The sequence below is a fragment of the Myxine glutinosa genome, chromosome 5 (assembly GCF_964187855.1).
Source record: "Myxine glutinosa chromosome 5, kmMyxGlut1.1, whole genome shotgun sequence".
NCBI lineage: Eukaryota > Metazoa > Chordata > Myxini > Myxiniformes > Myxinidae > Myxine > Myxine glutinosa.
The window spans coordinates 35,884,882-35,902,811 of record NC_136265.1 but is presented as its reverse complement, the minus strand read 5'-3'; the positions used below and the strand labels follow the sequence as shown (position 1 = coordinate 35,902,811).

Genomic DNA, 17,930 nt, shown 5'->3' with positions numbered 1-17,930 from the left:
CTGTTCACCACCTGTTCAGGTCATCTCCCATCCATACTCATGATCTTTTCTACCCTCGTTACCCCTCTGCTGGCCAACCCCATTCTTTCCGAATTACTGTGTTTTCACCCCTCTCGTGCCATCTTCCTTTCTTTTTTGTTGTTTTATTGTTGTTTAACCCCAGATTTCCTTATTTCAGTCCTACGTTATTGCTGTGTTTAAGCTTGTATCCATATTGTTCAGCCCCTGTGCCCTCACCTCCTCCTCCCATTGCTGTAATTCTTCCTCTCACCCATTCCTCCTCCAAGTGTCTCTCTGTTGTATCCCTCTACCCTGCTGTTGGTGTTTCTCCCCGCTTTCCAATTTATTCTTTCTTTCTTGTTCTGTGTTCTAGCTTTTCCACTGGATACCGTGTAATTACAAGTTACTGAACACAAACACAGATCAAACTGCAGGGTCAGTAGACCTGTAACAGGTGGCGGTGAATAACAATGGCGTAACATACAAAATAAAATGGGCCCAAGGGGAATACCATATGGGTAATGAGCAAGGAATAAACCTACATGGAAGAAGGAATGGAAGGAATGGAATAAACCCATATGGAAGGTCGCGGATTGTCTCGCCCAATGACACATTTAAGGAAATCCCCCACAGGCATCTCTCTCTCTCTCTCTCTCTCTCTCTCTCTCTCTCTCTCTCTGTCCCTCCGTCCCTCCGTCCCTCCGTCCCTCCGTCCCTCCGTCCTTCCCTCTCTCCCTCTCTCCCTCTCTCCCTCTCTCTCTCTCTCCGTCTCTCTTTTGAAGCTCTTACATTTAGCACAGGTGCCCCTGTAGTCAGGATGGATGCCTGCCTCTCTTTCCAACTCTTCCAATCATGATGGATGCCTACCTTTCATTCCAACTCTTGCTGTGGTGCTTTTGTCCCTCTCCATAATTACTTTTCACACCTGTGCATTGTCCCTTTTTGCTTTGTCTGCTCTTCCCACACCTTTCAAACCAACTACTCTACCCACCTTTAATTGTGCCCGAAAAGAGCTCACCACTGCCGATCCTAGTTCATTTTGCACTTCTCCTGATAAGGTTCCAACCTGGCACTAATGCCCTTCTGGCATTGGCATGGTGAGTGACCATTAGTCAGTCTGTCTCTGATCACGAGGTACCAGCGTAATTGCAAGATGGGATAAATTGTATGGAGGGCAAAGCAAACGGGTATAAATTGATTTCAAGGGGGAAAAAAATTAACCTGTCTGCCAACCACATAAATAAATAAATGGTCTGAATAAAAAAACATTTTTATATGTCCACTGGCATTTTAAACATTCTCCACATAAAGCTCTGCAAAGTACAACTATAAATAGAACATGAATAAACACATCAACTACTCTGCATGTTTTGTATATATTGGAAAACACTGATTATCTTTTTTCATGCCCCGCCCCCTACCAGCTTCCTCTTCACCCTGCCCCCTACCAGCTTCCTCTTCACCCTGCCCCCTACCAGCTTCCTCTTCACCCTGCCCCCTACCAGCTTCCTCTTCACCCGGCCCCCTACCGGCTTCCTCTTCACCCGGCCCCCTACCAGCTTCCTCTTCACCCTGCCCCCTACCGGCTTCCCCTTCACCCTGCCCCCTACTGGCTTCCTCTTCACCCGGCCACCTACCGGCTTCCTCTACACCCCGCCCCCTACCGGCTTCCTCTTCACCCTGCCCCCTACTAGCTTCCTTCTTGCATTTGTAACAGGGCTCAGATTCAAACCCAAGCCCATCTTTCCCCTTGCCCTGCCCACTACTCTTGCCTCGTCCACTACTCTCGCTCCACCCACTACCCTCGCCCCGCCCACTTCAATATTTCCTGTCGCTCTAACAACTCCCTTCTTCCTCTTATCCAATCCACTCCCTTGTTCCTTTTCACCCCACCACGCCATCTTCCCCCTTGCCCTGCCCTCTCCCACCTTGCCCTGCCCTCTCCCACCTCGCCCCACTCACTCCCATCTCACTCCACCCACTCCCTTGAGCAATCATTAGCAATATCACGGAATCTGTCATCACAGTTGATATGAAATCTTTCCTTTTCTCCAACAACCTCATCTCAGATCATAAATTCAAATTCGGACTAGGTCACGCCACCTTGGACATACTGCTTCTACTCTCCCAACAATGGATGGAGGCCCTCATTTTCAGACATGAGATCAGGGCCGTCTCTTTAGACATATCTAGCATTCGATACAGTCTGGCACCCTTGCCTTGCTCTCCAAACTTTCTGCGCCAACTCCACTCTTGGGTTACTGACTTCCTCTGCTCTCGTAGCCTACGCGTGGCTCTCAACGGGATCCTATCATCCCCTCTTCCTGTTAAGGACGCAGTGCCCCAAACACACTTTTTCTGGGCCCCGTCCTATTCCTCATCTTCATCATAGATCTTTCTGACTCTATAAAATCCTCTTTATCTATTTGCTGAGTACTACTCCACTCTCAGCCATTACATCCCCCATCCTTCAGATGGGCAGGCAGAAACATCTTCCTTATCTGCAGACCTTGATAGAATCACAAGCTGATCCTACACATGGATTGTCTTTCAATCCCGACAAATCTTACTCTCACTTTTCTCTCCAGAAAGATCGTCTGGCTCTCATCTACATCTACAATCCTGTTGAGAAGTTCATTCATACTTTTGGGCCTCACTATCAGCCATGATCTCTCTTGGGCAAAGCAGATATCCAAGTTAACCTCCAAAACAAACTGCAGACCGGGCATCCTCCGTTGTGCAATGTCTTTCCTTGGCACACCTGAACCTTTATCTATCTACAAGGCTTCAGCAGCAGCTTGATATGGAGTACTGCTCTCCCAAAAATCCACACTCATTGCTCACCTCCACTCATTCGTTCCTCGTTTTTCTTCGTTCTTCGCCTGTGGTACAGGACCTCTTCAGTTTTTTCAGTCTCATTATTCCCTCCAAGGTTTCAAGACAGCTGTCCACCACCATCTCAGAGCATCCCCCATCCATCACCATGATCTTACTATCCCCATTAACCATCCCCTAGCATGGGGACTCAGACTCTTTCTGAGTTGCCAGTTTTTCCCTGCAATTCTGTGATTGATAGTTTGCAGCTGTATCCATCTTGTTCACCTGCCGTGTCCTCGGTTTGCTCTCATTCTTCCCCACGCCTCTTATCCCTCCATTTCACCCCCTTTTTTGTCCCTCAACCCAGATTTTGGCGTGTTTCCTCTACCCCATCTTCCTGAGGTTATTTTATCGTTCTGTTGCATTTTGGTCATTTCTGTGTTTTCTCTCCTCCCTGAGCCTATAGGCTCTATATACAACTCCCTCCTCTATCTCTTTAGCAATGCCAAATAATGCAAAATCATGATGGAAGAGCTCAATTTGGAAAGGTAAATTATTGGAATACAATGGATATGACAAAGACAAAAGTAATATTCAACCACTGTGCAAAACAATAGAGATGCAAATTGATTATTGTGAGATTGAAGAGTCCAGCAATTACATTTACTTGGAACAACTCGTACGAATGAGTACGGATCACTTCAAAGTGGAGATGTGTACTCGAGCAGGATGGGCAGCATTTGAAAACTGAAAAAATGCCATGAAAGATATACTGGCCTTGTTTCTAAAAAGGAAAGTTTACAATCAGTGTATTCTCACAACAATGACATATGGCAGTGAAGCATTGTCTGTAACGGAAACTAGAATGGTACTCGGTAGAGCGCGTACCTCCGCCAGGCTGAACAGTTTACGTTTTGTATCCCATTGATAGGCCGGATCTGGATTCGGACCTGAACCAAAATCGAATCGGCTAAATTTAAACAAAACCCATTAGAATTACCCTTTCGAATTACCCTTTAGAACCTATTAGAATTACCCTTTAGAACCTATTAGAATGACCCTTTAGAACCTATTAGAATTACACTTTAGAACCTATTAGAATTTCCCTTTAGAACCCATTAGAATGACACTTTAGAACCTATTAGAATCACCCTTTAGAACCTATTAGAATGACCCTTTAGAACCTATTAGAATTACCCTTTAGAACCTATTAGAATTACCCTTTAGAACCTATTAGAATTACCCTTTAGTCCCTATTAGAATTATCCTTTAGAACCTATTAGAATGACCCTTTAGAACCTATTATAATTACACTTTAGAACCTATTAGAATTACCCTTTAAAACCTATTAGAATTACACTTTAGAACCTATTATAATTACCCTTTAGAACCTATTAGAATTACCCTTTAGTACTTATTAGAATTATCATTTAGAACCTATTAGAATGACCCTTTAGAACCTATTAGAATTGCACTTTAGAACCTATTAGAATTACCCTTTAAAACCTATTAGAATTACACTTTAGAACCTATTAGAATTACACTTTAGAACCTATTAGAATTACCCTTTAGAACCTATTAGAATTCCCCTTTAGAACCTATTAGAATTATCCTTTAGAACCTATTAGAATTACCCTTTAGAACCCATTATAATTACCCTTTAGAATTACACTTTAGAACCTATTATAATTACCCTTTAGAACCTATTAGAATTACCCTTTAGAACCTATTAGAATGACCCTTTAGAAGCTATTAGAATTACCCTTTAAAACCTATTAGAATTACCCTTTAAAACTCATTAGAATTATCCTTTAGAACCTATTAGAATTACCCTTTAAACCCCATTATAATTACCCTTTAGAATTACCCTTTAGAACCTATTAGAATTACCCTTTAGAACCTATTACAATTATCCTTTAGAGCCTATTAGAATTACCCTTTAGAACCTATTAGAATTACCCTTTAGAATTACACTTTAGAACCTATTATAATTACCCTTTAGAACCTATTAGAATTACCCTTTAGAATTACACTTTAGAACCTATTAGAATTACCCTTTAGAACCTATTAGAATTACCCTTTAGAATTACACTTTAGAACCTATTAGAATTACCCTTTAGAACCTATTAGAATTATCCTTTAGAACCTATTAGAATTATCCTTTAGAACCTATTAGAATTACCCTTTAGAACCCATTATAATTACCCTTTAGAATTACACTTTAGAACCTATTATAATTACCCTTTAGAACCTATTAGAATTACCCTTTAGAACCTATTAGAATGACCCTTTAGAAGCTATTAGAATTACCCTTTAAAACCTATTAGAATTACCCTTTAAAACTCATTAGAATTATCCTTTAGAACCTATTAGAATTACCCTTTAAACCCCATTAGAATTACCCTTTAGAACCCTTCAGCTTTAAACACGGTGGAAATAGAGAGGTTCCTCTTCTTCATTTTTGATGGACGGACATAGTCAAATATTGACGCGGCTTCACCACTTAAAAATTCGACATCAATTTCTCCGAAACCGCTCAACGAAAAAAATTGAAACTAGGCATATGTCATCAACTCCCCAATGGATGTATAATAGGGTGATAATGATGATGTCATCAGTGAAGTGGTTTTCCAGCCATAATTGGTTGAAATTAAATCTTTATGAAACTTCGTATATTTGATATATCACCTGATGTGAGTGAAGAATTAAATTTTTGACGTTCATAACCCGTGCCAAGAAACGACGTAGCATTATCGGGTGCATGGATTATACGGGTATATGGGGTGTTCAGTTACCCATGGTATTTTTGATCAGAATGAATGCGCGAGGTGAAACTATGCGCTCTATGGGTGCCATTCCAGGTTAATTTGCTATTTACTGTTTGGAGTCTTTTTCTGGTGCTAAAAAAAGGAATATATCTCATCTTCGAAGCACAGCTGGCCTCATGTTTCTTTCAACCCCTTAAAGGAAGGAAATGTTTGTTCCTCCTTGAATGTAAGCTGCATTTCCTGTTGCACACACTATGTTTAACACAGCATGTGGCAGTTTCCTTAACAAACGTTTCTTTGAAAGGGCACTTTATTCTGCCTTAAAACGACCAAAATTAATTTGTATTTTGTTGCCAGTTTGAATGGGTAGGGTTGATTATGCAGTTACTGGCTCTTAGGCCAGTTTTCTTTTGAGGATTACTGACATAAAATTACCTTGAAATGCTGAAAACTTCTAATTAACGAATGCACAACCAATTGGTCTTGTTATTGGTATTAGGTCATCTACTTATTGCGGCCTACCCCTCATATCTTCTGCGCCCCCCCGCCCCCCACTACCCAATTCTCCTTCCTGCGAGGACATCACTTGGCACATGATAACTGCGCAGTCCCAGGCGAAGACAATCCGGTCATTCAGACCTCGGGCCTAAGCCTTACTTTGCTATGCAGTTATACCGGCCTGTGGTGTATTCCTTTTTGAATGGCACTTGTAATGGAACTGTCGGGTTTTGCGGTACAAAAAGGGAACTCAACTGTCAGTGACGAAACCACGCTCGTAGAAGTGCAATCATGTGAAACAGTGCTTTGCATTCAGGTTACTCCGGTAGAAATGGACATTGTATGCCTCACGGAAACGTTCCTCTCACAGGATGCCTCCACTTCCTGTCTCTCTCTCTCTCTCTCTCTCTGGTTATTCTTTTTCGTTCCGATAAGCAACTCCACCATCCCAAAGTTGGGGTTGCTGTTTTTCCTCAATAACTCCAAACCTCACTGTCCATTGTCCACATGAACCCTCCAAGCTCTCTGGAATCCCTCTGCCTGCGCATTCCTCTGGGAAACTACCGAACGTTTGCTTGTCGTGGTGTACCGTTCACCGAATTATGAGGACGACGCTGTCTAGACTTCTATCTCCTTCACATGGATCATCTCGTAACTATCGATCCCAACTGTGTTCCTCTTCGTCGGCAATTTCAAATGCCAACTGGCTGGGTGTCAACATTGCAACACCCACCATAGCATTGCAGCCATGTCTTTCTGTGACTATGGACAATGTTCTTGTAGAGTAAGCCTGGTGTTGGCTTAGCAGTTAGGGTGCTGGCTTGGGATCCTAGGATCCTGAGTTCGAATCCTGGTCGATCGCTGAATTAACGCCAGGGGGGTTGGCTCGCCTGTCATCCTTTCGAGGTCGGCAAATTGAGTACCGGCTTGCTGGGATGAATGATCCCGGTGTGTACCCCGATTTAGAATAGGTACACAGTATTCCTGCGCATCGTAAGAGGCGACTAAGGGTTGGCGTCAGGAAGGGCATCCGGCCATAAAAACATCGCCTCAAACAGGGAAGCATGATTGTCATGGGGCCCGCAAGGCTAACCCCCGCCTGAGCGGGGAAAATGGCCTTAAAACGATCATTCATTCATTCATTCAGGGTGTTTTACCTCTAAGTTGTCGCTGAGCAATTGTGTGCCTTATCCCGAAGAAAGGAGACTTGCAGTCTTTACAAAATTGGCGGCCTATCTCTCTGCTTTGTGTGGATTACAAAATCCTTTCCAAAGTCCTTGTAAACCGCATAAAGCCCCTTCTTCGTTTTTTAATACACTTTGATCAATCTTTTTGTATTTTAAATCGGTCTATTCATGATAAAAAATTTTTTAATTCCGGACTTGTGGGATGTCTGTGCTGCACAAAAACAGAATGCTGGCCTGGTTTTACTTGACCAAGAGCATTTGATACTATCAGCCATGAATATGTTTTTCATATTTTAAAACAGTTTGGTTTTGGGGCAGCCTTTATTTCTCACGTCTCATTGCTGTACAATCATGTTTTTAGCATCATTAAAGTCCATAACAGTTTATGTGCACCACTAACAGTTGAAAGAGGAGTCTGCCAAGGGTGTCCTTTATCGGGCATTCTGTACTCTCTCTGCATTGAACCTCTACTAATTTGCCTTCGTGCCAGCTTACCAGGTTTTCCTGTGATGCCAACCGAAAGGCCAATTGTCACCTCAGCATATGCTGATGATGTGTGTGTTGTGGTGCGTAGCAGTGATGATGTGACCATGCTACTAAACAATTTGGAAAAGTTTTCTTCGGCATGTACAACTGCAATAAATTGGAACAAATGTAAAGCTTTATGGATTGGCCATCCCCCCGCTGTTGGTTTGCCTTCTCTTCCCAGAGGCTTGCAGTGGGAGAAGGAAGGCATCCATTATCTAGGTGTGCACATTGGCACTCCGGCTTTCGTGGCAAAGAACTGGGTTAATGCAGTTAATAAAATTGATAACAGACTAGAGAAGTGGATAGGAATATTATCTGCATTGTCGTAGAGAGGACGTGCCTTAATAATTAATAATGTAGTGGCTTCCTTGTGGCACAAAATGATTGCTTTGCACCCTCCTGAAGCACTGTTGCTGACACTCCAGAAACACCTGTTGGATTTCTTCTGGGGCGGCAAGCATTGGGTCAAGCCTGAAGTCCTTTACCTTCCATTCGCAGAAGATGGCCATGGTTTCATTGACATTATCAGCCAACTAATGGCTTTTCGAGTCGCCACTGTTCACCGTTTTATATTTCTCACTTTGCTGCCATAGCGGCTCACTGCCAACTACCTGTTGAAAATGGCTGGCATGTTTGATTTCAACAAGGAACTTTTTCTCATGGACCTGCAACATGTTGACATCTCCCATCCGCTTATTCCGCTTATTATTGACATCCGCTTATTATTGCCGCTTCCTCTGGAGATGGTCCGTCAACTCGACAATGCTGTTTGTCATGGAGTGGTGGCTTTACGAAATTACGGCATGAAACAGCGTGCTATTGCTCGGCAGTATGGCATCACTCAAGGTCAGGTGTTAAAGATCCTGAAACGAAATGCTCAGAGGGAAAATGTACGGACTCAGCCTCTGTTCTACCAAGACCTGCTGCAAGCCTGGCAGCGTCTCATGGTGCACCGAGATGTGGCTCATTACAACACCAACAACTTCCTCGACGAGCCTATCTTTTACGAAGCACTTTTTCCCAATATACCTCGATCACGTGCTTATGTGCAATGTTTCACAAGTTCTGGTGTGCATGTCATACAAGACCTGCGGAATAACCGGAATGAAACATGGCACTCAGCAGGACATATTGCAACCGCTGTTGGAATGCGCTCTGAGAGCTGTCTCCAGGCTTATTCAAGAGGTGTTGCATACCTTCAGAGGACTGAGACTCCATTTTGATGCCAGCAACAATGACCCTGCAATGCATGTTCTCTCCCTTCATCAGGTGCAAATATCATCAGCTGCATTAACAGAATCTGTGTGCCTGTCTTCCTCTCCACTTCCTATTACTGTAAAAAAGTGCCTGTACCACCTCTGTGTTGCCATTCAGCATCCTTATGTGTGCAAGGATAGGTTTGGATCCCGATGGATAGGGATGCGACCGCCGGGTTCTCCCCCTTGCCCACAATGGGTCACTATGTATGTCCCGCCGATTGTAAAACGGACTGGTTGGAGAATTGTACATATGATTTTACCTACCAATGTTTTATTACAAGGATTTAGTGTTTTAAATCCTGTTTCATGCCCCTTTTGTATGGCCTCTGAAGATTTACGTCATGCTTATGTTGACTGTGCCTGGCTGACCCCACTTTTTATTTTGTTGTCACAATTGTGCTGCCATATGAATATTTATTTTTCTTTACGTATGTTTATTTTTGGCTTGCCATTGAATCCTAAAAATGCTGCTGTATCTGTGTTAACCAATTTTTTAATAGCTGAAGGGAAGCTATCAATCTACAGACTTGGCATTTAATATGGAACATTTTTTTCTCTTGACTTGGGTTTACTTTCTTAACTCAGTATATCAATCTGGTGAGTTTCTTTTACACTTTGGTGATTTATTTGTTAAAAGAACCATGTCACTGATTGTCTGTCGCAGCAAGAAGTCAACAACAGGATGATATCACAGGTGGCATGGCAAAATGTATGGACAGGTGCATTTGATGATTGGCTTCACAGTCGGGTATGCAAGGGTTTTTGCATTCTGTATTAGTGGAAAACAACTGCTGCACGTCTCCAAAAGTTATTGCCGCTTCCTCTGGAGATGGTCCGCCAACTCGACAATGCTGTTTGTCATGGAGTGGTGGCTTTACGAAATTACGGCATGAAACAGCGTGCTATTGCTCGGCAGTATGGCATCACTCAAGGTCAGGTGTTAAAGATCCTGAAACGAAATGCTCAGAGGGGTGTCTCTACTCCAATACCGAGTCCAGGACGTCCCCGCAGAACCATAAGGAGGGATGATCGCCAGCTGCACCGGTTAGTCCGCAATGGCCGTACCAAGTCAGCTAATCGGCTTAGGGCTGAGTGGCAGCAACTGACAAATGTGCCTGTATCCAGAAGGCTAGTCAACCAACAACTGGTTCAAGCAGGCTATCGTGCCAGGCATCCCCTGAGAAAGCCACGCCTGACCAGACAACACCGCCAGCGCCGATTGCAGTGGGCCAGAGAGCACCGTCAATGGCAGCCAAGACACTGGAATCTTCAGTGACGAGTCTAGATTTCTGGTCTATCGTCAAGATGGCCGCGTCCGAGTGCGCAGACAAGTGCATGAAGCCTACAACAAAGATTGTATAGTGCCAAGAGTCCAAGCTGGAGATGGTGGGGTGACTGTTTGGGCTGCTTTTCATGCAGGGGGCAAAACTGACCTGGTTGTTCTGAATGGAAACCTGAACCAGTTCAAGTACAGGGCCATTCTGGAAGAAACATTGCTTCCATTTGCTCGTGCAGCCTTTCGAGGAAACTTTGTCTTCCAAGATGACAATGCACGGCCTCATCGTGCTCGCATGATCCAACACTTTCTTCCTGACCGTGGTGTAGAGCATATGGAGTGGCCTGCCATGTCCCCGGATATGAATCCGATAGAGAACTTGTGGGCAGAATTAACGTGTCAAATCGACCACTTGGCCCAGCAGCCGACCTCTGTGCGTGAATTGCAGCAGGCTATTGTCACTGCATGGCAAGCGATTCCTGTCCAAACCTTGGCAAATCTCGTGAACAGCATGCCTCAACGTGTACGTGCTCTGCTGAATGCTCGTGGGGGTTACACTAAGTCCTGAACTGTAATTTTACTGTCCGTAATCCCAGTCGTAATTTAACTTTTGTCTTTGTTAAAAAAATTTTTGGCTAATGTGCAAAATAAAGAGATACTTCTGGAAAACGTACAGAGGTTTAACACAGTACTGTCCATGAATTGAGTTCGATATCAGTTTCCATCACTTTCAAGGATCAATTTATTTGTTTCGAAATGTCAAATGTGGTTTTTGTTTCTTTTAAAGGTCACATTAACAAAATCTAGAATAATTTCAACATAATTCCAATGAACTTTTGGTTCTAAGACATCTTGAAAAGTAAGTTCACCCCCACAAAAAAAATATTCCATATTAAATGCCAAGTCTGTATAAAACAAGGAAAGCTAAACTTCTTGCCAACCCAACCAACTTTCCTGGGAAAACCACATTTCCAAGTTGGCCTCCAAAGCCAGCCGTCGACCGGGCATCCTCCGTCGTGCGAAGTCCTTCCTTGGCACACCTGAGCTCCTCACCACATACAAGGCTTTCATCTGCAGTTCAATGGAATACTGCTCTCCCCTCTGGGCTGGTGCTCCTGCCTCACACCACGCTGTTGAAACCAAAGCTTTCAGAATCATTCGAATCTCCTGCGATGAAGCTAACTCCGAGGGCCTTTCACTCACTCACTGCAGGCAGGTAGGTGGTCTTTCTGTCTTCCACCAACTCCTGTCCGGCCTAGCTCCCCAGATGTATTGGTTTGGTGGATGATTCAGTTTGATGAATGTGTTAGTTTGGCGCATGTGTTAGTTTCGCGATCGTGTTGGTTTGGCGGATGTGTTGGTTTGCTGCATTTGTTGGTTTGGCGGATGTGTTGGTTTGTCGGATGTTTTAGTTTGGCAGATGTATTGCTTTGGCGGGATGTTTTGGTTTTGCGACTGTGTTGGTTTGGCGGATATATTAGTTTAGTGGATGTCTTGGTTTGCCGGATGTGTTGGTTTTGCGAATGTGTTGGTTTGGCGGATGTGTTGGTTTGGGAGATGTGTTGGTTTGGTGGATGATTTGGTTTGGCGGATGTGTTGGTTTGGTGGATGATTTGGTTTGGTGGATGTGTTGATTTGGCGGATGTGTTAGTTTGGCGGATGTGTTAGTTTAGCATTTGTGTTGGTTTGGCAGATGTGTTGGTTTGGCGGATGTATTGATTTGGTGGATGTGTTGGTTTGGCGGCTGTATTAGTTTGGCAGATGTGTTGTTTTGGTGGATGTATTGGTTTGGTGGATGTGTTGGTTTGGCGGATGTGTTGGTTTGGTGGATGTGTTGGTTTGGTGGATGATTTGGACTGGTGGATGTGTTGGTTTGACGGATGTTTTGGTTTGTCGGATGTTTTAGTTTGGCAGATGTTTTGGTTTTCCGAATGTGTTGGTTTGGCGGATGTATTAATTTAGTGGATGTCTTGGTTTGCTGGATGTGTTGGTTTTGGGAATGTGTTGGTTTGGCGGATGTGTTGGCTTGTCTGATGTATTTGTTTGGCAGATGTGTTGGTTTGGCGGTTGTTTTGGTTTTGCGGATGTGTTGGTTTGGCTGATGTGTTGGTTTGGCGGATGTGTTGGTTTGGTGGATGTGTTGGATTGATGGATGTGTTGGTTTGGTGGATATGTTGGTTTGTCAGATGTTTTAGTTTGGCAGATGTATGGTTTTGGTGGATGTGTTGGTTTGGCGTATGTATTAGTTTAGTGGATCTCTTGGTTTGCAGGATGTGTTGGTTTGACGGCTGGATTCGTTTCGCAGATGTGTTGTTTTGGCGGATGCATTGGTTTGGTGGATGTTTTGGTTTGGCGGATGTTTTGGTTTGGCGGATGTGTTGGTTTGGCGGATGTGTTGGTTTCGTGGATGATTTGGTTTGTTGTATGTGTTGGTTTGGCGGACGTGTTAGTTTGGCGGAAGTGTTAGTTTCGCGTTTGTATTGTTTTTGTGGATGTGTTGATTTGGCGGCTGTATTATTTTGGCAGATGTGTTGTTTTGGCAGATGCATTGCTTTCGCAGATGTGTTGGTTTGGCGGATGTGTTGGTTTGGCGGATGTGTTGGTTTGGCGCATGTGTTGGTTTGGTGAATGATTTGGTTTGGTGAATGATTTGGTTTGGCGGATGTGTTGGTTTGGCGGATGTGTTCATTTCGCATTTGTGTTGGTTTGGTGGATGTGTTTTTTTGGCGGATGTGTTGCCTTGGTGGATGTGTTGGTTTGGCGGATGTGTTGGTTTGTCTTATGTATTACTTTGGCGAATATATTGTTTTGTTGGATGTGTTGATTTGACGGCTGTATTCGTTTGGCAGATGTATTGGTTTCGCGCATGTGTTCGGTTTTGCGGATGTGTTGGTGAGGCATATGTTTTGGTTTGGCGGTTGTTTTGGTTTGGCGGATGTGTTGGTTTGGCAGATGTGTTAGTTTGGTGGAAGTGTTGGTTTCGCGTTTGTGTTGCTTTGGCGGATGTGTTGCTTTGGCGGATGTGTTGGTTTGGCGGATGTGTGTGTGTGTGTGTGTGTGTGTGTGTGTGTGTGTGTGTGTGTGTGTGTGTGTGTGTGTGTGTGTGTGTGTCTCTCTCTCGCCCTCTCTCGCCCTCTCTCGCCCTCTCTCTCTCACCTTATTTCCTCTTCATTTATTCCTTGCTTATTCTGTCCAACTGTAGCCCCACTGTCAGCACTTTGTGTTTTTAAGGGGGTGCTGGTGTGTGTGCATGCATGTACGCACGTGCACGTCAACCACATGCGAGCACATGCGTTTTTGTCTCAACACCGATTCAACACCGATTTACTTTAATATAACTCGTTCATTGTTACCCTCCGTCACCTCGCTCTAACGTTAGATTTTTATATGCGGGAAAATTCTGTCAACAACCGATCTCCAGATCTGTCGCTTGCCTTCGGTCACTCCGGAGAGAGAGAGTGAGGTGAGGTTTCCTCTATTGTTGCCATTAACCCTAAATGTTGCTCCTGTGTTATATGCATATGTGTTACCCTTTGTAGCTTGAATAATTATTCCAACGGGAAATTGTAAATTGAGAAAAGAGAAAGGATGGCCGGAGGGAAAACAGTGTGTAAGGCAAAGGCCTATTTGAAATCACAGTAAATGCTGCTGTTTTGCTGTGCAGGGTTGGAGAAGATCAGGATCCAGAACTGGAGGGACGGAGAGGACTAGAGGTGAGCTTTATAATTGGCTTTTTTAGATTTGTTGGATCACCTCACACTTATCTTCACCCACTAATAAGTAGATAACTAACAATTAATGCATTAATTATAAGGAAATGGTGTAATGGTTAGAGCGTCCGCTTTGGGTCTGAGTGGGCAGCGGTTCAAACCCTGGCCGAGTCAGACTGAAGACTTTGAAAATGGTACGTGCTGCTTAAACAGGACAGAGCACGGACAAACATCGCGCAGGCTTGAGGAGCCCAATGGCCACCTCCTGCACGTGAAATTCCTCATAAGGAGGGTACACATAATGAAAAATTTGCAAATGCATCATTACGTTCATCTGATTGCTTTGTTTCCTGTTCACCTTCCATGTGCTTCTCTGCAGCAGACGGTTTATGAAGAACGTCCTCCCAGCCACACAAAGGCTGAGAGCGCCAGACTCTTCCGCATTTGGTACAACTTTGACCACAAGTATCCTTCATGGCTTTCGTGAGCGTGAATCGTGAGCGTCCATGTGCTCATGATTGCCTGTCCTTTTTCGAAGGGTACCCTGGTACATTTAACACCGACCAGCGAATGCTGGTAGTAGTCGTCAGACAGAACAGCCGGGTTATCGTTCCCTCTGAAGGACGACGTGCTCATTGATACCTTCACCTGGATTCAGGTAATCCCGGTCGATCGTTCGAATCGAATGAGTTCAAATGAGTTTGAATCCCAGTTGATCGTTGAGTTAACGCCAGTGGGGTTGACTCAGCCTGTCATCCTTTCGAGGTCGGCAAATTGTGTACCAGCTTGTTGGGATGAATGTGCCGGTGTGTGCCCCAGGTTAGAATAGGTGCACCGTATCCCTGTGTGTTGTAAGATGCGACTAAAGGGTTGGTGTCAGGAAGGGCAACCGGCCATAAAAAAACATTGCCTCAAAAAGGGAACCATGATGATTGTCATGGGGCCCGTAAGGCTAACCCCCGCTCTCGCAGGGAAAATGGCCTTAAAAAGGGAATTTTTTTTATACACGCAACCTGTCCACCAAGTTTCGTCCAAATCTGTCCACAACCTTTTGAGATATCATGTTCACAGACAGACACAGACAGACAGACAGGGGTGAAAACATAACTTCCATCCACCTTCGGTGGCGGAGGTAGATACACTACATGTCCAAAAGTATGCGGACACCCTTTCTAATTAGTGGATTCGGCTGTTTCAGCCACACCCATTGCTGACAGTTGTATATATATTCAAGCACACAGCCATGCAATCTCCATAGACAAACGTATGGTCAGTGACTTTCAACGTGGCACCGTCATAGGATGCCACCTTTCCAACAAGTCGGTTCATCAAATTTCTGCCCTGCTAGAGCTTCCCCTGTCAACTGTAAGTGCTGTTATTGTGAAGTGGAAACATCTAGGAGCAACAACAGCTTAGCCGCGAAGTGGTAGGCCACACAAGCTCACAGAACGGGAATGCAGAGTGCTGAAGCGTGTGGCGCGTAAAAATTGTCTGTCCTCGGTTGCAACACTCACTACCAAGTTCCAAACTGCCTCTGGAAGCAACATCAGTACAAGACCTGGTCGTCGGAAGCTTCATGAAATGTGTTTCCATGGCCGAGCAGCCGCACACAAGACTAATATCACCATGCGCAATGCCAAGCGTCGGCTGGAGTGGTGTAAAGCTTGCCGCCATTGGACTCTGGAGCAATGGAAACGCGTTCTCTGGAATGATGAATCACACTTCACCATCTGGCAGTCCGACGGACGAATCTGGGTTTGGCGGATGCCAGGAGAACGCTACCTGCCCGAATGCATAGTGCCAACTGTAAAGTTTTGTGGAGGAGGAATAATGGTCTGGGGCTGTTTATCATGGTTCAGGCTAGGCCCCTTAGTTCCAGTGAAGGGAAATCTTAATGCTACAGCATACAATGACATTATAGACGATTGTGTGCTCCCAACTTTGTGGCAACAGTTTGGGGAAGGCCCTAACCTGTTTCAGCATGGCAATGCCCCCGTGCACAAAGCGAGGTCCATACAGAAATGGTTTGTCGAGATTGGTGTGGAAGAACTTGACTGGCCTGCACAGAGCCCTGACCGCAACCCCATCGAACACCTTTGGGATGAATTGGAACGCCGACTGTGAGCCAGGCCTAATCGCCCAACATCAGTGCCCAAACTCACTAATGAATGCTCTTATGGCTGAATGGAAGCAAATCCCCACAGCAATGTTCCAACATATTGTGGAAAACCTTCCCAGAAGAGTGGAGGCTGTTATAGCAGCAAAGGGGGGGACCAACTCCATATTGATGCCCATGATTCTGGAATAAGATGTTCGACATCACGGGTGTAATGTTTGGGTGTCCATATACTTTTGGCCATGTCGTGTATATCCATTAAATCTCAACCAGTCGTGGAGCGCATCTATTGTGATAGCTCCACAAGCTGTGAAATTAACTGAAATTAATTAACTGTGCCAGTCGGCCAAGCAGCACAGTCCAGACGCAAGTTATTTCCCATGTAGGATTTCATTTCTGACACCACGGCATCAAATTACAAGTCCCGTAATGGTGTAATGTGAGTAGAAGTAGAATCCCTCATGAAGTAGGATGAAAGTCGGTGTTTTCTCTTTGAGTGCATTGTCCTTCTGAGAAGACGTGAAGGCGTTTGTTCCATCTCCTCACATTTACTCTCAAAAGGGGTACTCCAGTGTGTGTCGGTGCACTGCCTAAAACCCGTTCTTGGTCATCCATTGGTATGCAGCACCTAGTTGCTGGTTTGCATCATTTTGGGGCACTGCAATTCCTCCCTCGAAGATCGAAGCTGGGATTTGGAAATTGGCACAATGGCCTACTCATGCTAAAGACACCTCGGGATAGTTAATGTCCACGAGGAAGTCATAGCCAGGGCAATCAGGTGTGATAGTAATTTCTGCAGCAATGAGTGCACCATCGTTCAAGGGGACGAGCCACAAGTAACTTTCTTTCATGGTTTTCTTGTTTCAAGAAAACTTTTCTTATTTTTAGAAAATACTTTCTTCCTAAGAATATTGTTTTTCGCTGAGAGTTCCTGGTTTTATCGTGGGACGGAATGAAACTCAAGCCGGATGGCTCAAAGGTAAGTACGCTCACCCTGGGTCAATCCGCTCCTTCCTATCAGTGGAACAAGTGAGGCCAAGAGACCCAAATGTTTCAATCCAAGATTGACGTCTCCCGTTTGGGTTTATACATACCTTTAACCCATTTTGATGAGATGTAATCAATCTTTTTAAAAATCTGCCTTATCGTTATTGTCCTGAACAAGTATCGCAGCTACATGAAGCCACTACTGACCCACGCTGGACCTCCGCTCACTGCCACACTGCCTTCTTGCTGCTCACCACTCGCTCGGCTCCTCACCAGTCCTGAAGCCGTGCAGGTCTGTCCGCTTTTATCGCTAGACTGTTTTTGATATTTGGCTTTCAGTTTGTCAGTGTATTAAGTTTTTCAAGGAAGTTACAGGCAGGACTTTCAGGGTTTTAAGTAATTGGTGTAAAATTTTGAAATGCACAGAAGTTATACCTTCCTACAGGCAAAGGAAGCTTTAAGGATGTGCAGAAATAAATAAATAAATAAATAAATAAATAATGTTTCTATCCTGACTAAGCTCTGGCAGATCATCAAAATGATAGGTGGAATGTCCAAAACACATAGCAACCACGTGACCTCCAGATGTCAGGTCCACAAAGGAGGTTTGACTCAAACGGCACCATTTGCTTTAGCACGTGAGTTGTAGAAATCATGCATGGTCTATCCACAAGTTTGTCTGGAACCATATGCCCAATCTCCTCGTAAGATGACTGCATGTCACCATGTGTCCTATCATCTCAGATCATGTGATGTGTGTTGGTCTTTTGCCTGGTAAAGATCA

General features: G+C 44.4%; 1 protein-coding gene across 1 annotated transcript in view; it reads left to right on the top strand.

Annotated features, from left to right (window-relative positions):
* LOC137427704 (sodium/hydrogen exchanger 6) overlaps nucleotides 1-17,930 on the top strand; it is a 166,073-nt gene that overhangs the window by 143,155 nt on the left and 4,988 nt on the right. Inside the window, exons 13-15 of the mRNA XM_078777871.1 lie at nucleotides 13,998-14,046; nucleotides 14,423-14,508; nucleotides 17,333-17,438. Coding sequence (XP_078633997.1) covers nucleotides 13,998-14,046; nucleotides 14,423-14,508; nucleotides 17,333-17,438 — 241 coding nt within the window. The remainder of the gene's footprint in view (nucleotides 1-13,997; nucleotides 14,047-14,422; nucleotides 14,509-17,332; nucleotides 17,439-17,930) is intronic.